Raw genomic sequence first — 22,099 nt, 5'->3', positions numbered from 1 at the left:
AACCGTATTTTAACAACAATTCGTGAGTGTTTTAAATTTGCTGGTGATTCAACTGTTTTATCACTGCGACTAAGCCCTCCGACTACTGAACAGTCTGACTTAATCGAAATCTATCATGATCTAAAAGCTGAATTAGAAAAGGTAAAACTGACGGTCAGTGAAACTAAGAGCTCTTATATGACGTTTTCCTTCCTAAAAGTAACAACCACTCTTCTCATAATTCCATACTGGCAACAAAGAAAACTGTTAAAATACTTTTGGACGATGATTTAAGATGGAATTCGCACGTTGAATTTCTGACTAAAAAAGGCGCATCGCTTTTATATTCATTTTCCAACCTAAAAAGATTTGGTACACCAACTGAGGTTTTAAAGTGTGTATACTGCAGTTATGTTAGACCTTCTCTTGAGTATGCATGCCCTGCTTGGCATCCGGAATTGACCAAAGATCAAACAGATAGACTTGAGACGATACAAAAAGAGCTGTAAAAGTTATACTTGGACAAAACTACTCAACTTACGAGGATGCACTGAAACAACTCAATTTGGACTCACTTGATAGTCGTAGACATGGCTTAACATATAGATTTGGACTAAATTGTTTGAATTCCCCAACTCATTGTCATCTACTACCCAACCTTGAGAGCCCCCCAACTGAAGGACCAGTTACTAGACTCCGACAAATAAAAAAGAATTGTCCACAGTTACTGACTTGCTTAGCCTATAGTACTAAGAGATATCGCAAATCATTTGTTCCATATTTTACCCGTCATTTTAATAATGTTGACTCGACTAATATTTAATGTTTGATTAATGTGTGTTTGATTAATATAATGTTTGTTTAAATTTTCCTGTGAGTGTTTTTGAAGGAATAAATTATTTTTGTCATGACATGCTAATGCTAGCTCCGGCTATTGTAGTGAATAAATATATTCTATTCTATATTGTTTATGGTGTATGCACAGACAGCGCTTTGCTTTACAGTTACTAAGAGATTACAGAGATTACACGCTCTTCAGAAAATGGCACCAATTGCAATGTTTCGTTTTTTAATCCTTTTTTAAAACAATTTATTAAAAGAATCCCTTGCGAGCGAAAACATTGAAACAGATATGAGTTATGTGGTGGTTGAACTATGCGGTGGTTGAGTTGATGGTGGTTGAGTTGTTTGGTAGTTGAGCTCAGAATGTTTGAGTTGTTTGGTGGTCGAGTTGATAGTTGTTGCTGTTTGGTGGTTGAATTTAATGTAGTTGAATTGAGTGGTAGTGGATTTCAGGGTGGGTGAGTTGTTCAATGGTCAAGTTATGGTGATTGAGTTATGTTGAGTTATGTTATATGGAACCTATAAAAGGTTTTTATAGAGACACTATCATAAATTATATTTTATTTGAATTATATTTCGTTATATTTAGAAGACAATGTCATAAAATATTATTTTTGAAATTTAATATTTACACAGTATCCCTGGGCTGGTAAGCTGCGTTGTCGTTCAGGTATATATTTAGAAGAGGTATATATTTTTTCGTTATATTTAGAAGAGAATGTCATAAAATATTATTTTAAAAATTTAATATTTACACAGTATCCCTGCGTTGTTTTCCAGGTATACATGTTTTTTTGTTGTATGTCAGACTCATGGATTTTGTCACAATGTTATGTATCATGCCAGTTTGACAGATACTTTGGTATAGTTTAGAATAGCCGCTTCAAAACATTTGTGTGTGTTATCCGTGTTGTTGCAGTTTCAAGCATCATTCATGCTCGCATCGAAAGATTTTCACTCAGACATTGAAAACCTTTTTCTGTTTCAAAAGAAATTTTTCAATTTTTTTTTTTTTGTTTCAAAAGAAGTTTCAAAATTATTTTAGTGTGATAAGCTATCATGTTTTTTATGTCAAAAAGTCTTTTCTTATGTCAATTTTCAAACTTGAGGTTTTTTCAATATTTTATCCCCCTCCCCAAACAACGCGTAGAAGAACGTAAGAATACACGCTCTTTAGTTATACGATAGCTGAAAAAGACCCTTAGAAAGTATTTCCGTAATTGAACGCCTTCCATCTAAGTCAAAATTCTACGTAAGGCTAAAATATGTTTCTTATGTCAAAATGATCACTCTTGTAACATTAATATGAGGCTTCTTGATTCATTTACTCATTTTTATGGTAGAAAACGGCCAGCTGATTGAACCACGAGTAGGTCATTTTTATATTCTTGGTTTTATTTGTTGTTTTAATTTCTATGTCTTTTTGTCCATTTTTTTCATAATTTGCAATTTTTATTTTTTATAATGAGAAAAATAATTATATTTCTTCAGGTGTTCTCTACCATCGTTGGAAAAAATATGAGAAAGCCCTGTTATATTACAGGCTTGCTCTTCAACTTGATCCAGAATTTCGGAGTGCCAAAGAGAATGTCAGAATGGTAGAAAAGGTTATTATGCAGGAAAGAAATACCGCGTCTCCGATCGGGGCTGAATAGGATTCCATTGTTTTATCCTATTGAATTTTTTATACACTCATAAGAGAAAAGTCTTGTTGTCGCTTTTTAATAACGTTTGGAGTCTTTAATACTCTTTTTATATACTTTTGCTCATATGTGTTTTTTACAGCAAATGTTTTGGCCTCTCAGAAGCCATTGTAACAGGGTCCATTTTGGTCGATATTTAGAAACCTGACGAAAATTTTCAGTGTAAAGAGTAGGGGTATGATTTCATTTTAGGAAAAAATTACAACCAAACGAGCCCTTTTTGTCAAAGCATTTTTTTTGCAAAATTAAAAAAACTATAGTTTAAAGAGCGAAAGGCCTTCGTGTGTTGGTAGCCCCTCCTCAAATTTAAGTTAATCTTTAATGTGACACAAAACCTGAGAAAACCCAACTTGCAATTACAAAGGTCCTTACTAAAGTCCAAGCACTGAGTGATTTTTCAACTTATGTTGGTCAATAACAATTTAAATAAGGTTATTAGTTAATTTAGCAAAGTCAAATTTATCTAATCCTCTAAAAATAGTGATTAACTCAATATAATGACAATACAGAGTTTACCTAGCTATCGAATACTTTCATTTTTTTCTTCTTCTTTTTTTTTGCGCTGAATTTAACTAAGATCATACTAGAATGTGCTAAGTCTATTCTACAAAAAAGGTAAAAGTAAAAAAGATGGAGGATACGGCATTAGACCTTACAGTCCCTGCCGGCTGTGCTGATCTCCGTTTCTTGGCCCTTCAGCCAGAAAGTGCAATTGGGGGTTGGGGGCCAACTATTCTGTGCTTTCGCACACCCTTCCTGTTTACCTTCCCCAGATTTCTCCAGGTACCCATTTAGAGCTGGGTCGACTCTGGCTAAGCTTACAGAGTCACGCCACTGACCCCCGTCCCAAACTCAAACAATTGGGTACACTGGGATTCGAACCCGCGTCCTTTCAGGCAAAGGATCCTAAATCCAGCGCACCAACCGACTCGGCTAGTCGGTTCTACAAAAGTCGGCTACTCGGCCATTCTACAAAAGCATAAAAAAACTAAAAAAAACTCAGATTTTTTTATACCAAATGTTTGGTAGATTATAATAAAAACCAGTAATGTGGAATGACTCTCGATTCCCGTTTCTGTGAACTTAACTATTAGGGTCAATTGGCTTATTGCAAGGGACTTTGACTTTTTTAGACAAAGTGATATTCAATATCTCGGAAAAAAATTGAAAGAGTCAAAGAAGAATCCAGAAAGAGGAAGGAAATTCATCCACAAAGTGGAAGAACTGCTTCCTTTATTAATGCTATTGCAAACATGCAATTCAATGCTCGTCTATCTTAACATAATTGTCCAGCTTCAAGAAATTAACTCATTCTTGGATATGGATATCAATGAGGATAGGCAACAGCTCGGCCGTCTTCAGGGTAGCGGAATAGGGGGGCTTAACCCCCTCCCCTTCCCGAAATGTTTGCCTGATTCATAAAAGAGTAATACAAATGTATAAAAACACATTTTGATACATTTTGAAGTTTTCTTGCCCCCCCCCCCTCCCGAAAGAAAATCCTTGATATAACCGTGGCTAATAGCAGAATTATGTAAATGATTTTTTCTGGAAACAATAAATTTTTATGCTCTAAATTCAGGGTGCCTTTACAAAGCCAAATTTTCGGAATGAAGGATATAATTCCCAATTAATTTCTTCTACGGTTAGTTGCTAGCACATTGTTTCTGGCAAAACTGGCTTGAATTCTGTTTTGGACGGGGTCCAGCTTTTACACAAGTCTTTTTAACTATTATATGATTTAATCATACAGTTTTTAATAAGGTACTTTCGAAATAAAATTCATAATTTTTGAAAGTTACTATTGAACTTAACATCAGGGAAGTAATCAAATTTCCAGAAGACAGTGTTCTACTTGTTAAAAAAAAGATCAAAATCAGCACACATTTCTCGAATAAGATTTTTGTCATATGAAGATCGAGAACATGTTTTACATCAGCGTAAAAAGATGCATAAGTAAGCAACAAGAATTTTAGTACATACAGAGCTTTTGCAGGTCATTTTGCAAAATCTCTGGGTGATGAGTAAGTTTGATGGTTAATGTACTCATTTCACCCGTGTTAAATGATGTTCATTTTAAGTGCGCTAAAAATATTGGGATAGAAATTTTCGCTAAGTTAAAACATGTTTTTTATGTATGTTTCAAGGTCTTATTAGTTCTGTTTTCGCAATTTTGATCAGCGTCATAGTCTTGTTCTTTTTTTAGTGTTGATTTGCTCCTGTATCTTATTTCATAATGGTTGATTTAGCTTTAAATAAATGGATGAACTAGTTAATATTGCCTTGATTTGGCGGGGGCTTAGCTGGAACAGGGTTTTCTAGGTTGTGTTCACCCCCTCACCTCATCTTTTTATAAAGCTGTAGTTAAGACATTAGAAACTGTGTAGAATAGAGATCATACGAACAAAGTTAAGATATAAACATTTTTCACAATCCAAAGATTTGATATTACTTAACGCCATACTAAACTGGAAAATTAAAGCCTTGAAATGAAGTCTTTCAAACCTGATGTAAAGAAGAAAACTTTTTCTAAAAATTTGGCCTTAAGGCCATATGGTTAAAGGATCACTCTATGTCGTCCATTATAAACTTTTTTTTAGTTTGTGCGGCCACACTACATAGAATGGATTAGACGGTCTGGCCATAACTTGTAGACCTTGGATAAGAAATCCAAATAAACCGCATAAAAAGGATTTCGATACGGTAAATTTTGAATTATCGCTTCGTAGGCTTAGTGATTTGGGTATCAGGGATAATTGTCTTCAGTGGTTTAGATTCTATTTGCATGGAAAATCAATGCGGGTCGCGATTAATGATAATACAAGTGCTGCATTAAAAGTAAATTGTGGAATTCTACAAGGATCTGTTTCAGGACCACTTTTATTTCTAGTGGTATATGCGTTATACGTTGATACGATAAGATTTTATGTTCCTGGTGCAATTCTTATAGTATTTGCAGACGACACAGCAATAAGAATTGCAGAGGCAAACCTTCTAGATCTCGTAGTTCGTGTAAATGATATCTCGCAGTACTTCAATACATTTATTAGTCTTAGTCTGTACATTTTTTAGTCCATATGACTGATAGTTATATTAAAATTTGATAAGTTTACTTTTGACCGCTTGCAACATACAAAATTAGAAGTGGAGTAAAGGAAAAAAACATATATAAAGAAAAATGAATTTCTAAAAAATAAAAATTGATAATACAAAATTTAATCCAATCAGCAGCCGTAAATAATGCTAAATGGGAAAAAATGAAGTAAAAAATTACATAAACTTTTGTAATTCCCGACCCCATTTATGATTGCGAGTTTCTTAACGACCCCAACAAATATAAAAGAAAAATAAATTAACATTTTTTGATGATATATTTATTAGGTAACAATATACATATGCATATGAAAATATATAAATTTAGAATTCGTTTTGAAACATATAAAAATCTAAAATTGAAATGTGCACAAAATGTTATAGAAATGTTTTTATTATAGTTTCAAAAGCAAAAGTGGATTCTGAGCTTCTTAATTCTCTCGAATATATCCAAGTAGTTGCGTGGTAAATATTAAATTAAAGTTTACGTTAAAAATTTAATGAGATGGATGTGCCTGTTTTTTATTGCATAACAAATCAAATCTTGGCGTAATGTTTGAAACTGCTGGATGTAAGACCTCTTCAACATTTTTATCGCTGAACGATATTGGGATTTAATGTGTGTTAAAGCTGGGGAACCAACTTCACAAAAATATGTGCTGTTGAATGGCAGAAGTACATTTAACGCCATATCGGCGATTGTGGGAAATTCAGTTCTAGTTCTGATCCAGAATTCAGTCAAGGGCTTTTTTTGGAATTGTAGTATTAAGTTTGAGTCACACGAAAGCTCAGCAAATTCCTCTTGAGCTTTAAGTGGCAGATGATCAATCTCACTTAAGCCAATCCAAAAATTCTTTTGAATCCGAACTATTTTTTTGTAAATCAATATTTAATATAAAATATGTCTGGAACTGTATTTCTAGCGCTTTTAAGTGACCTACAATAGTTTTTGCAATAAAAGTTTTACAATAAATTTTCTCAATTACAAAATAGTCGACACTAGAAAATATTTCGAACGAATTTTTTTCGACCCGGTTTTCGGTTTTCGGTTTTCAGTTTTGGTTTCGGTTTTCGGTTTCTGATTATTTTGGTTTTAAGAGATTGACAAAAATAAATCTACATTTTTTATAAATTTCAATAACATCTTCTGTTTTATAGTAAACTAGCTGTTTACACCTAGTTGGTGGGGGCGCTTCGCGCCCCCCAAGCCCCACCGCGCGCGTAAGTCGTTACGCGCCATATTAGTTACGCGCCATTATAGTTGTGTCCCTGTGTCCCACCTGTGAATATAGAAAGATGTATATATATATATATATATATATATATATATATGTTTTTAACTACGTAAAACTTGCGAATATACAACATTCTTCGATGTCCCATTGTCTGTGCATATAAATATATTGTCAGGTTTACCGACTCTTGAACATGCAACATAAAATTGTCCATGGGAAAAACAATCCGTATTCAGATCTATACCTGATTATTCTAATGATTGCCCTTGAGTTTTGTTGATGGTGATTGCTAATCGAACATTCCCTGTGTCCCCGTCGTCATTTATATTCCCAGTATCCCGGTCGTCATTTGTGTCCCAGTGTCCCAGTCTGTAATTTCTTTTTGAGCGTCCCGGTCGTCATTTATATTCCCTGTGTCCCGGTGTCCCTGTCGTCATTTGTGTCCCGGTGTCCCGGTCTGTAATTTATCTTTGAGTGTCCCGGTCGTCATTTATATCTCCCGGTCGTTATTTGTGTCCCAGTGTCCCAGTCTGTAATTTCTCTTTGAGTGTCCCGGTCGTCATTTATATTCCCTGTGTCCCGGTTTTTAGTTTTCTTTTTCTCCTTTATTTTTCAGTTTTTTTCCTAGTTTTTAGTTTTTTCAGTTTTTAGTTTTTTTAGTTTTTATTAGTTTTTAGTTTTTTTTTCTTTTTAGTTTTTTTTGTAGTTTTTACCTTTTTTTAGTTTTTTTTTCTTTTTTAGTTTTTAGTTTTTTACCATTTTTATTTTTTTAGTTTTTTAGCTTTTTTAGTTTTTTTTTAGTATTTTCTTTTTAGTTTTTTTTGTAGTTTTTACCTTTTTTAGTTTTTTTTTCTTCTTTTGTATTAATGCTAAAGCCAAGGTTCGAATCTGGAACCTCTCGGACCTGGAACCTGGAACATAACGCTTTACCAACTCAGCTACTTCGGTTTGAATACATTCGTTTTTGAATTGGTATATGATGAAATAATTCAGACGTCATATACTGACGTCACTCGACAGACAGACAACTTATTTTTATATATATAGATTTATACAAGATATTATAATTATCGGAATAGAAATGCTGGTATAAACAGTCTTTCCGAACCAGAAGATTTTATGATATATTTATCTACGATGATTGTTATTTTTCTTTATAGCAATAATTTTACGAGTTAAAAAACATTTTTTGTTAAATTGTATTTTTACCACTCGCGACCCCATAATTTTCCTAGGCGACCCCAAATGGGGTCGCGACCCATAGTTTAAGAAGCCCTGCTCTAACATCTTAATAAAAACTTATTAAAAATACATATAATAAATATCTTTGCAAAATAAAACTATTCCAATAATACAGCAGGGATCTTAATAATAACTTCAAATAACAAGAATACCCACATCGAACTTGTTTACTCAGTTTTAGACAGCAAACTTCAAATGGCGAAGTGTGCAAGTATACACTTATTATAATTATACTTCAGTGCAGCAAGTTTGGCATAGCTTGCGCGGAAACCTTGTATGGCATGCTCAACAGTAAGTACACAAGTACTACGCTTATCTGGACAATAAACGAGGCTGAGGCATTTCAGCGAAGTAGACTATATAATAGCTTTACCTACTAAAACAACAGATTAAGAAGATATTGCTTTACCTAGGGCATTATAAGCTAGAAATTCAGCCTTCCCTACTGTATCCATTTTTTAAGCAGACATTGAATTATTATGTTGACAAAATTTACAAAAAAAAGTTATTGACAAACGTGAGTCAAATATAAAAGGAAAGACCAAAAAATTACAAATTTTCTGTTTTTGAATGTTAAACTCTCATTGATTTTTCATTCCATGTAAAGCCTTTCTAGATTAAAGGCCTTAAGCTGTAAAAAACGGCTGAAAATAAATAGAAGACAATTTTTCTCCTTCGGAAATGAAGATCGATGTTAGAACTTGAGATGTGCAGAGGTTACACTAGATTTTATCTCCTCCTTCCCTCTGTAAATGTTTATCCTGTGTTTTACTGGGAAAAAATTATAGTTTATCAGCCCCTTTATGAAAATTCCGACATATTGTAGCCGGTTGTTCTTTACTGTATTATTTTCTTTTCAATTCATTGTCTAAATTTGTATGCTATGTTTTTTGGTAAAAAGTTTGGAGCTCTGCCGTGCCAATAAATTATTTCATCTCTACATTTTTCGACAGCCATGAAAATAGTAGAATCCTCAGCTGTATTATTACCCTCAACATGGTATTATTGTAGTCCGTTATACCGTCGAAAACTTTCCTTCCACGATGGTCTCCGCCGAGAAACTGATCAGTATTGAAACGGTGGACCTAAAGAGATAAGCTCCGTTTACAGTCGAAATTTGAAGTATTGGAGAAGGTTTAGCCTATTCGCTGTTGGGATCATTAAGACTGCTACCGCACTATTTTTTGAAATAAATCAGTTTGAAGTTAGAACTTGATACGTGCAGAAATTGAATATACGTATAACTCCGCAAATAGTTTCTGATACTCAGAAACTACCTGAATATCAGGGGCTGTCACCTCCTCCACTCACCTCTGTCTAGGCTAATATTTAAATTGTACTTTATGGAACACGGTATATTTTCAGTTTGTTTGTTTATATAAAAGACATATCGAGTTAAACGTTAGTATACTATTTAACAATTTTAGTAAAATTAACAAGTTAAATATTAGTATGAAAGACAGCTGCTTCCAAACGGGGTAACCCAGTTACTTCAACTCATGAAAATTATAGGATGAGGCTAAATGTAGTTTTTCAATGAAAATACCAAAAAAGGCATTTCTCAATAAAGATACCTGAAATACTACTGCTACTTGCAACTGAGTCCAGCAACAAGTCGCCTGAGTCCATCACAGCTACGCACACTCCTACACCATCCCAGTATATTCAGGGCCTCCCTCTTTCCATTACCCCCTCAGGAAGCTCCAATACCCCTTAAATCTTTCCTTACGACCTCGTCTCACCCCAATCAGGGACGATCTGCTTTTCGTTTGACCCTATATGGTTGGCTGACAAGGACGATCTTTAGCAATCTGACATGCTTCATCAGCAGAACCTGTCCCAGCCATTTCAACCTTTCCCTCATTATAGCCCTAGAAAGAGGGATTGAACCATATCTTTCTTAAGGCTTACTGTTTGAAATATGGTTTTGATTACCAAAAAACAATCTGTAGAAAATTTCTCTGGAAAATAAATAACAAGTCCTCTTCCGTCTTTCAGAACGTCCACGTTTCAGGACTATACTTTACCACTGTCATCACTGTTGGTTCCAATTTTCTAATCTTAGTTCGCAGACCTGTCTTCCTGTTCTTCCTTTTTTTTCAAAAACACCATGGGTATTTGCTATTTTACTTATAACATCTTCACTGCACCCACTTCTTTACTTTTAATTCTACCTAGGTAGGTATGGCTGTCCACTTGATTGATTTTCTCGTTACCTCTTTGTCTTCACTTTTCCCCAGTCTTAGTGACTTGGTCTTCTTAATATTGATATTCAAATCTATTCTTGCACTCTGAACTCTCAGAAACCTCCGAAAATGCATTCATTTTGCTAACACTTTCATCTAGGATGGCCAGCTCATCAGCATAATCTAGGTCTAGGAGAGTTTACTTCCATATTTGATTCCGTGTTCTCCCGTACCCTTTGCTGTTCTGCTTGAGACAAAGTACACCAAAATGACCCATATAAATGGGAATAGAACACAACCTTGCTTAGCTCCTGATTTGATACGGAACCAGCTGCTAACCTCATTTCCTACCTTAACCGCACCAGTGTTATTCTCATACATAGCACTGATAACCTTAGAATATTAATCTGGTATACCATACAAAGGTAGAACCTTCGCTGAATCTAACGCTTTCAAGTATTTTCCAAAATCTAGGACGGCACAAACCCTACGGCCTTCCTCTGCCTAATTGACGCCACTGTGGCATCCTTTAGGATCTAGGGTAATATCTACACTTGGTTTTGTCATTAAGTCCAAACCGTATTTATATTAGAAGAACATATATAATGCTTTTCAAGAAGGAATTCACTTTTTCAAAGTTCGAGATCCTTGAAAACTCCATTTTCTGTAATCTTTCTAGACCTCCAGGTAGTGTCCAAAGGTTGAACCGATGTTTAGCCAGTAAGAGGGCAATTTCTTCACCCCTAGGTATATGATGCCCCAAACAGCCATGTATTGTTGCTAGCACCTCAAGTTGGCACTATTCTGGCTCGAGAGAGTTCAAATAAGGTTTTTAGATGACAGTCTTCCTAGAAAACGAGAAAAGGTATCTTTACGTGGCCAGGGGCGTAGCTACAGTATTTTTATTGGGGAGGCAAGAGGGGTTGCTATTGAAGTAGGTGCTCTTCAAGTGGCAGTAAAAAAAGTAACTATTTAACAAACACGCTACTTGGTGAATTTAAAAACGATATGCAATACATTATAAACACACACTAATCATTCATGAATATAAGTGCTGGAGCTTGGCTTTTACTAAAATTGTCAGCAATGAGCTGACGGAGCTGTCAGTCAGCAATTGTATAGCATAAACAACCTTACGGGTGAGCGAAGGTAAATATCGAATACACTCGGCTTTTATCATCCAGATTCACCACAAATACTGCTTGATTTTCCTCTTGCATGAATTCTGAACTAAATATATATCAATAATGTTCGACTTATAGTTCATGTTTATCTCTTTTTGTGTTGTTACATGATTGTTTTCTTTGCTTTTCTTTTTTTATTTTTTCTCAATAACTCCTCTATGATGCATTTTTTGTACATAGGGTGTCAATAAATTATTATTATTATTATTAAATACTGCGGTACATATCTCCTCTCCACTTTCCTCAACCCCCACGCTCAGCACAAGATGTTCAATCTCATAATTGAACCAAATTCTATTTTAATAGCCCCGGGTAACGCGCTATTCATTTACTCGTAATTTCGAATGGACTTTGACTCTGTAAAATTCAACTTGTTGTACTAAACTTTTAATATACGTCATTTATTTAAACATAATCTATTATTTTTTTTATTAAATTGGTTGGTTTTTGGTTAGCCGATTTATATTAACAAATAGCATTGATATCAACGGACCACATAAAGCCGAAACAAATATCATAGGAAGCGCGATAGGGCTGTCTAATTTTTTTAACTGAAAGTAAGGAGCGACATTAAAACTTAAAACGAACAGAAATTACTCCGTATATGAAATGGGTTGTCCCCTCCGCAATCCCTCGCTCTTTACGCTTAAGTTTTTAATTGCTTTAAAAAGTAGAATTGTGGCAAAGAGTCAAACTATAGTGTAAAAAGATTTTAGAACTTTTCATTTCCGTTAGAATGAGCCCTCTTGCGACATTCTAGGACCACTTGGTCGATACGATGACCCCTGAAAAAAAAAACAAATAAACACGCACCCGTGATTTGTCTTCTGGCAAAAAATACGAAATTCCACATTTTTGTAGATAGGAGCTTGAAAGCTCCTATTTTGCTTTAGGGTTCTCTGATACGCCAAATGCGATGGTGTGATTTTCGTTAAGATTCTAAAATAAGGCAAATTTTTTCAGGCTCGTAACTTTTGATGACAAAGACTAAAATAGATGAAACTTATATATTTGAAATCAGCATGAAAATCTGATTCTTTTTATTTATATTTTAGAATCAAAATTCCGTTTTTTAGAGTTTCGTTTACTATTGAGCCGGGTCGCTCCTTACTACAGTTCGTTACCACGAACTGTTTGATTCAGGATAAGTCAAAGTATAACTACAGATTACGTAATATTATAGTGTCATATTCCCTCCATTTAAATAGCGACCGTATTTCAAATTTGAAAGTATTTGTTAAAAGTTAAAATCAGAATTAACTTGTCCATTGGGCATTGTTTGAGAAATAATATCCACGAAATCTGAACAATTCTTGGCATCATTGCGGCAGAAACCTTAAATCAATTAAAATTACCAGTGATGCCAATTGAAAGGGAAAATTGACTCTTAGAGTTTGAAAATCACCTTCCCCAATGAATTCTCTTAACGAATGAATTCTTTGAAAATTACGGAAAAGTTTTATTAGGGCTGGGGGGATATACATTTTCGGAGGGGGGTTGCTCTGAATATCGTTTTTATGTCTACAATTCCCTTCACAAGCAAAATTCGGTCTCCTAGTGCTGGATGATAAAACTCGTAACAATAGAAAAAGAGAATGGGCTGATACGTGCGCTCAAAATTTCTAAATTGTGAGAAAAGTATAAATATTTTGTTTAAACTCACTTTATTCTATTCTCAGCAGACATTTCGTGCAGCATGCTGATGCAGGGATAAATATCCCAAAAGTAGCACTGGCGTTGAGTGAAATAAGGCTAATGAACAGTAATAATCTTCATTATATTTCTCTCAATTCTTTTTTTGGAGCTGGTTAAAAGAGATATTTAGAAAAGCGAAAAAGTGAGAGGTCAGCATAGTATCAAACTACTACTACTACTAATAACTCACTGCAGCACCAAGCCGCCTGAGGCCAACACAGCTACGCACGCTCCTCCTCCAGCCTAATCTATTTAAAGCCTCCCTCTTTACACCCTCCCAGGAAGTTCCCATTTCCTTTAAATCCTTATTTATGACATCCTCCCAACCCAGACAAGGACGACCTGCTTTCCGTGTAGCCCCAGACGGTTGGCCAAAAAGAACAATCTTCGGTATCAAACAGTTCGTGGTAACAAACTGTAAGTAAGGAGCGACCTTGCTCAATTGTGACCGAGACTTAAAAACGAAATTTTGATACCAATAGATACATCAAACGAATCGGATTTTTATGTTGATTACAATTCCCCAGAGTTCCCGAGGTAAGGGCTTAAAAGCTGTGAACTTTGCCCATTGTTTGCATTTATTATTGGTTATTGGGAAGTATACAGACGTTTTCAGGGGGATTTTTCCTGGTAGGAGGGATTCCGTGGAAGTATCTTTTCATGCAGGAATTTTTCATGGGGGACGGGAATTTTCTATAAAGGTGGCATCGGACTTCCTAGTATTATTTAACAAACGATTAGAAATAAATTATATATAAAAAGAACAGTTTTTTGAACTGAAATAAAGGAGAACATTAAAACCTAAAACGAACAGAAATTATTATGTGTATGAGGGGGTTCACCCCCAAGTCAATATCTCGATCCTTACGCTAAAGTTTTTTTTATTACTTTCAAAAGAGCTATTTATTCTAATTAAACGGCCTTTGTCATTCAGGGGTCATTCTCAAAGAATTGGAACAAAATTTGAACTTTAGCGTAAAGAGCGAAGGATTGACTAGGGGACAAACCCCCTCATATATGCAATATTTCTTTTCGTTTCAAGTCTAATATTCCTCCTTACTTTCAGGTGGGCAAATTTGTTTTTGATTGAATTGTCCATAGAGGCTGTCCTACATTTGTAGGTTAGTATGTGAATCCAAAACGTAAGGAACAGGAAGTTATCATCGCTTATTAGGCACCTCAATGACAAATAAGAGAATTAGAGTTTCAATTAAATATTAGAAATAAAAACTAAATCAGTTGAATGATGTCTTGAGGTCTTGACATCATTCTTGATGTTCTTGAGTGAGTCTTGAGGCAGACCCGCTGTACTAAATTTCGTCACCAAACTACAACCGATTTGATCTATCTGGCTATAGTACGAATATCATTATAAGAAGCACTAAGCCTTATTTTTTATTCAATGGTTTCTTTTTTATTCAGGAAATTATATTCACTGTATATCTACCTTCTTATTCTTTAATGATTCTATTTATGTCCTATTTGCAAATATTTAATTGAAGCTTGCGGTTTCTATTTGAAGTGTAATGGACCCCATTTTTCTCGGTCTCCTTATGTTAGAAACGATCGTGGATTAATTAAAAAAAACTATCTGCTCAAAGTAAAGAGCAAATTTGACACTTAAAACTAGCAGCAGTTTTAAAGCTACTTAATAAATTGTAATTTTTTCCAAATTGTTGCTGAGGAATCCCCCCCCCCCCCACCGATGCCGCTGTATGTGGCCAAAATATGTTTTTTTTATTTTAGACAAGATGTCTACTTTTTTTCATTGACGAAGGAAAAAAAGGTTGAGACCGAGACCTGATTCCAAATCCGCTGATTTTTGAATTGTCAACTTGGTGGAATGAAAGTGATGGTTGAATGGAGGTCATGAAAGACTCGAGAGCTATGGATAACTAGACCTCCGTTTCCTGTGCAACGGGAAGTGCTGCAGCAACTGTGCCCTGTTCCTTAGGGCACAGTTGCGGAGCAACACGTGCAACTGTGCCCTACGGGACACAGTTGCGGAGCAACAGTCTCCATTATGTCCTTCAGAGGACATTTTTCTAATGCCGCTTCGATTGTTATCTTGAAGCATCTTTGATATGGTTTTATTTCGAGCTCCTACTAAACTGAGTTTGGTAAAATGTTTAGCTGGTCCACAAATAAACAAGAATAACACAATAACGCAGTTGACAATTCTGAATATTTATAGGATGGATAATTACAATTTCAAGATAAACCAGAATTTCTTTAAATAATTGAAACTAGAAATCAAATTATAAAACAAGCCCGGTGCAAGGGGGGGGGGGTCTACGGGTACGTCTGTACTGGGCCCCGGACTTGTAGGGAGCTCCGAACGGCTCACAGCGGAAGCTTATATACTAGACTGGCTGCTCTTGGCTGAAAACTTGAGCAAAAAGATACGGAAAAAACAAAATAAAGTTTTCTGCTTAACTTTTGATGGAAGAAGCTAGGAAAATATAAAACAAATAAAAATTGGCAAAAATTGGAAATTGCTCCGAGGACATGACAAAAATTCTAAATAGAAAACCTAGAGAAGGAATTTTATATCTGGAAAACTATTGCAAGTTCCAGTCTTATGCAATCGAGATCTGTCGAACCGCGTTGGAAAAAAAATTCTAGCTGGCCCAGAACCGAAGTTACCTCTAGAACGTCGAAACTTCGGAAATTATTTCTAAGAGAACGAAGCAACTTGGTATAAAAAACACTTCACTTCTTCTTGCATAACTTTCATAGCACTACTCGATAAAAATAAAATAGACAACAAAATCGAAAATTTAAGAAAATTCCAAAAAATCGAAACGAGATGGACTTTTCTGGAATTATTTCCGGGAAATCTGTAAGAGCTACAGAATTTCATGCCTCAGTTCTCGAAAAATCAATAAAAGTTCTATATGAGTCCATAATTATTTTATCTCTAAAACGTTTACTTCCGAAACTAGGGCCGTCTTAACTTGACGCCAATTCGAAGTATTATGTTTCGAGGCGCACATTTCGGGAATTATTTCCGGGAAATCTGAAAGAGATATGGAAATAACGTCTTATAGTTTTCTGCTTAACTTTTGATGGTCTAAGCTAGGAAAATGTAAAACAAACCAAATTCACCATAAAATTTAAATTGCCCCAAGGGCATGACAAAACTTCCAAATTGAAAAACCCAAAGAAGGAATTTTATTTCAGGGGAATATTGTAAGTTCCAGTTGTTAGGACATCGAGACCTGTCGAACCGCGTTGGAAAAAAAATTCTAGCTGGTCCAGAACAGAAGTTACCTCTAGAACGTTGAAACTTCGGAAATTATTTCTTAGAGAACGAAGCAACTTGGTATATAGAACACTTCTCTTCTTCTTGCATACTTTTCATAGCACTACTCGATAAAAATATAAGAAACATCAAAATAAAAAATTGAGAAAACTCAAAAAAAAAATCGGAACGAGATGGACTTTTCCGCAATTATTTCCGGGAAATCGGTATGAGCTACTGGATTTTGTGCTCCGGTTCTCGAAGAGACAAATGAAAGTTCTACATGAGTTCAGCATAACTGTATTTCTAACAAGTTTATTTCTGAAGCTAGGGTCGTCTTAACTTGACGCCAAACATCGAACGCAGAGTTTCTAAGAAAAAAACGGTTTATTTTTTCTTATGGAAAACTGTTAGAAAGCTTAGGAACTTCTCTGGAACTTTTTTACTCTGTTTCACGTTTCCCTTCCCTCTGAAAAATCTCAAGTTTTTAACTCTTACCACTTCGAAGCTACAGGTCGCTGATCATGGTGAAAAAAAAAGCTAGACCTCCATTGCCTGTGCAACGGGAAGTGTTGCAGCAACTGTGCCCTGTTCCTTAGGGCACAGTTGCGGAGCAACACGTGCAACTGTGCCCTACAGGACACAGTTGCGGAGCAACAGTCTCCATTATGTGCTTCAGAGGACATTTTCCTAATGCGGCTTCGATTGTTATCTTGAAGCATCTTTGATATGGTTTTATTTCGAGCTCCTACTAAACTGAGTTTGTTAAAATGTTCAGCTGGTCCACAAATCAACGAGAAAAAAAAAATTCTAGCTGGCCCAGAACCGAAGTAACCTCTAGAACGTCGAAACTTCGGAAATTATTTCTAAGAGAACAAAGCAACTTGGTATAAAGAACACTTTACTTCTTCTTGCATAACTTTCATAGCACTACTCGATAAAAAATAAAATAGACATTAAAATTGAAAATTTAAGAAAATTCCAAAAAATCGGAACGAGATGGACTTTTCCGGAATTATTTCCGGGAAATCTGTAAGAGCTACGGAATTTCATGCTTCAGTTCCCGAAAAGATCAATAAAAGTTCTATACGAGTTCATAATTATTTTATCTCTAAAATGTTTACTTCCGAAACTAGGGCCGTCTTAACTTGACGCCAATTCGAAGTATTATGTTTCGAGACGCACATTTCGGGAGTTATTTCCGGGAAATCTGAAAGAGATACGGAAATAACGACTTATAGTTTTCTGTTTAACTTTTGATGGTCTAAGCTAGGAAAATATAAAACAAACCAAATTCACCAAAAAATTAAAATTGCCCCGAGGGCATGACAAAACTTTCAAATAGAAAAACCCATAGAAGGAATTTTATTTCGGAGAAAGTATTGTAAGTTTCAGTTGTTAGGAGATCAAGACGTGTCGAACCGCGTTGGAAAAAAAATTCTAGATGGTCCAGAACAGAAGTTACCTCTAGGACATCGAAACTTAGGAAATTATTTCTTAGAGAACGAAGCAACTTTGTATATAGAACACTTCACTTCTTCTTGCATACTTTTCATAGCACTAATCGATAAAAATATAAGAATCATCAAAATCGAAAATTTGAGAAAATTCAAAAAAAATCGGAACGAGATGGACTTTTCCGGAATTATTTCCGGGAAATCTGAAGAGCTACGGAATTTCATGCTTCAGTTCCCGAAAAGATCAATAAAAGTTCTATACGAGTTCATAATTATTTTATCTCTAACAAGTTTACTTCCGAGGTCGTCTTAACTTGACGCCAAACATCGAACGCAGAGTTTCTAAGAAAAAAACGTTTTTTTTATATGGAAAACTGTTAGAAATTTTAGGAACTTTTCTGGAACTTTTTTACTCTGTTTCACGTTTCCCTTCCCTCTGAAAAATTTCAAATTTTTAACTCTTACCACTTCGAAGCTACAGGTCGCTGATCACGGTGAAAAAAAAAAAAAAAAAAAAAAAAAAAAAACTACGAAAGCAGTAGTGTTGCCCCGCAACACAACTACGAAAGCAGTAGTGTTGCTCGGCAACACAATTAGAGTAAAGACAAAACAGATATATCAAGATAGGTCAGTTCTGTGAGCCATTTGAAGGTAATTAGAGTCCAAAAATAATTCCAAGATTTATGACCGGTCATGACCAGAGGACTTAAAGTCAAGTGGGCGACTGAGATTGTTCATATTATGTGAGCTTTGTCCACTGAGAAAGTTTGCTGAAATTGCAGTGGGGGTGAATGATGTTATTAGGTTGTGGGGGTAAGGTTTCATTTAAGCTAGTACCTAGAATTTTTAATCGCCCTCCTTCAGGGCAAATAATTTATTTTATAGTTTATTAGCTAGGAATGACGGAGATTAAATTCTGCTGGATTTGACCTGTTTTTATTGTGTTTGTAAAGTAAAATAGCAGTCGAATTTATATCATCATAATTTGCGAGATTATCATCACAATTAAATTTTAAATAGTTTTTAGCTACAATTGCGTTACAGATTTTTTGTTCCTTTTTCGTAGTATAAGTGTCCTTATAAATTTTAACAGTGGCAGTAATACTGGTAACAGTTCACATTTTGTGACACTGGTGACAGTGGCAGTAATACTGATGACAGTTCACATTTTGCTATAAGAAAAACGAATGATGGTGCGCTAATAACAAGATATATTTCTCGCAATTTCGGCTAACATAAATTCGGTTGGCTTAGTTAAATTAAAATTAGGAGGGACAGGTCTGGAGGATTTGTAGGAGGTACAGCCATTTTGGAGTCGTGGTAAAATATCTTTTATAGCCATTATATGGCAGAGAAAAATTTATATTTTTATGTGTTTTTAATCTTAGGGGCTCAAAATTTTAATTCCCCCCTTCTTACCTTTGGGTAAGCTTCTTCAAATAATAATAACTGCAAAATCTGCCCACCTTAAAAAAAGAAACAAGACTGCTTATTGTTCAGAGGCAAAATTTTATATGAACAAGTATTATCCTAGCAGGAAGCTTCTTTGCAGAATCTCTATTGTTCTTTTGCAAAACTAGATAAAAAGAAGTTTCTTCAACTGAAAGTAATGAGCAACATTAAAGCTTAAAACGAGCGGAATTTATTCCGTATTTGAGGGGGGTTTCTCCCTCCTCGACTTCTCGCTAATTACGCTAAAGCTTTTTAGTATATTAAAAAAGCTTCGTTTTCCAATTCAACTGCCCTTGTGTTTCAGCAGTCGTTTCTTAAAGAGTCAGGACAACAAGTCTTACTTTAGCGTAAAGAGCAAGGAAATGAGGAAGGGGCAGCCTCTCTCATATACGGAATAATTTTTGTTCGTTTTAATGTAGCTCCTTTCTTTCAATTGAAAAAATGGCTTTTTTAACATAATTTTATTTCAAATCTTGCTGAGGTCTAACCAAGAAATGATGTGGAGTGCCGGCTGCATAAGCTAAAGATTTTTAGCTGTTACATTGCATATCAATAATTGTAAATTGATTGGCAGTATCCCGATTTTTCAGTTCTTCTGCTTAAGGATTAAAATGTTGGGTTGTAATTAAAATTTTGAACAAAATTTGAATATTTTAATAAGTTCTTGATAGTGTTTTTGCTGCAGAATTTCGGTTATCATTCGTATGCATGGAAAGTCTTGGAAAGTCTATCGTTCGAAATTTGGATCTTCTACGAGGCTGAAGCCATTGCGACCTCTACAATAAGGCTGTCTAGTGTTTAAATATATTGTATACATACATTTAAAAGCATTGAATCATTGTGTATAAATATGAAAAGAGAAATACTACCATTTAAAATCTTTGAAAACAAAGCTTCTGTTAGCACCTGCCCCCCTCCAAGAAATTTCCTGGCAAGGGTCGTGATGTCCCACCTCGCGTTTTCCACCTCCGTACTGGTGGGTCTCTGACTGTAATATTTTCTGCTAGATAGAAAAAGGATGCTGTAATTCGTAATGAGTGGGACACTATTATCCCTCCCCCTAGCACCAATATTAAATATGCAGACTAAAATTATTCTATGGAACCAAGCAGGATCAAATACCAGTCTACCCTTCCACAAAACTCATGCTTTATTTATCTGAAGACTCAATGAGAGTAAGGATATTTGGGTATGTAAATGCAATTTTTGCGGCATCCCCCACCCTTACAAAATGAAACACCTCCTCTTCTTCATAGTAGCTGATACGCACTTACACATCCCTGATATAATTTTATGAAATATGAAACGAATCAGTTTATTTAAATGATGCTTTAAGATAAATGTCAGTAACGTTTTTCTGCAATAAGACAGGAGGCATCACCCCGCCGCACCCATATTCAGGCTTAGTTTAACTTAAGAAAGATGTGGGATTGATTCCTACCTCGGTCAGAGCAATGATCCACCACTCCTGCTTCATAATAGCTGATGTGTAATCATATGTCATACAACATGATTTCGTGAAAATCAAGGGAATCGACTTAGTTAAATCAAACAGTCAAATATGGCTCTGAAACGTGGGCGCTCCGAAAAACAGACGGAGTTTTACTAAATGTTTTCCAGAGAATTTGCCAACGGATTCTTCTGGGTACCTGGCTGACTGATCTTATTTCAAAGAGTAGGCTATACGAGAAGTGCGGTTCAATCCCGCTTTCTAGTGCTATAATGAAAGAAGGGTTGAGATGGTTAGGGCAAGTTCTGTAGATGAAGGATGACAGATTGCCGAATATTGTCCTTTTTGGCCAGCCGTCTATGGCTAAACGGGAAACAGGTTGTCCTCTTCTGTGGTGGGAAGATGCCATAAAGAAAGATTTAAAGGATATGGGAACTTCTTGGTAATGTGTAAAAAGGGATACTTCGAAAGATATCGATGGAGGAGCATCGTGCGTAGCTGTGTTGACCTCAGGCGGCTTCGTGCTGCGGTGAGTTAACTTCGTACTAAGTAGTAGTAGTAGTAGTAGTAGTAGTAGTAGTAGTAGTAGCAAATCAAGTATTAAGATTAATACCCATTTGTCTTGGATGAATTACGTGACTTTTCAGGAACGACTGAGCCACCCTGCGGCATTGCTTCCTCTGCAGCTTTGATGCCCAATATATATTTTTGATGCTTTTAAATTGATTGCTTAGCTCAGAATTTCAAAATATAACAACTTCGTCCTCTTTAGTGTGAATTTATGGTTTTGAATACGCCACTTCCCGGTGGCAAAATCTTTTCGGTCAATTAAAATGGGCCCTAGAATTGTTATTTTTTATTATTTAGCCCTCTCCCGAACTTGTAGGACCGTTAGTTTGGCATGATCACCCACAAAAAAATACACACACAAAATAAAATATAATAAATGCTCATCCTTGATCTTTCTTCTGAGGAAAAAAAGAAAAATTCCACATTTCCTTAGATAGGAGCTTGAAACCTTTGTAATATTATTCTCTGATATGTTGAACCTAATTGTCAAACTTTCACTGAGATTTCTTGCCTTTTTAGGGGCGTTTCCCTCTTTTCAAAAATCAGGCAAAGTTTCTCTGGCTCAGAGCTTCTGATGAGTAACATTGAACCTGAACAATTTTATTAACCATTAGCATGGTGTTTTAAACAAGTAAACTTTGTAGTATTACTGTTTTTGAATTCATTCAGATACATTAGGGTCGATGGCCTTGTACTAGCACAGGGAAATAAGAACATGGAAGGGCTTTAAGTCTACTCCCCATCCCTAAATCTTGAAATATTTCCT

The 22,099-nt window shown here is 35.4% G+C and overlaps 1 protein-coding gene across 2 annotated transcripts in view; it reads left to right on the top strand.

Moving 5' to 3' along the window:
• The window catches only part of LOC136031353 (protein O-mannosyl-transferase TMTC4-like), a 119,567-nt gene that overhangs the window by 74,978 nt on the left and 22,490 nt on the right, over window positions 1-22,099 (top strand). The window contains exon 11 of one of the 2 annotated variants that reach the window (XM_065710851.1): window positions 2,314-4,380. The exons of the other annotated variant lie outside the window; for it this stretch is intronic. Coding sequence (XP_065566923.1) covers window positions 2,314-2,477 — 164 coding nt within the window. The 3' untranslated portion in view covers window positions 2,478-4,380. Of the gene's footprint in view, window positions 1-2,313; window positions 4,381-22,099 lie in introns of those variants that run through there. 2 annotated transcript variants of the gene reach the window in all.

The sequence above is a fragment of the Artemia franciscana genome, chromosome 9, assembly GCF_032884065.1.
Source record: "Artemia franciscana chromosome 9, ASM3288406v1, whole genome shotgun sequence".
Classification (NCBI taxonomy): Eukaryota; Metazoa; Arthropoda; class Branchiopoda; order Anostraca; family Artemiidae; genus Artemia; species Artemia franciscana.
This window is presented reverse-complemented; position numbering and strand designations above follow the sequence as displayed.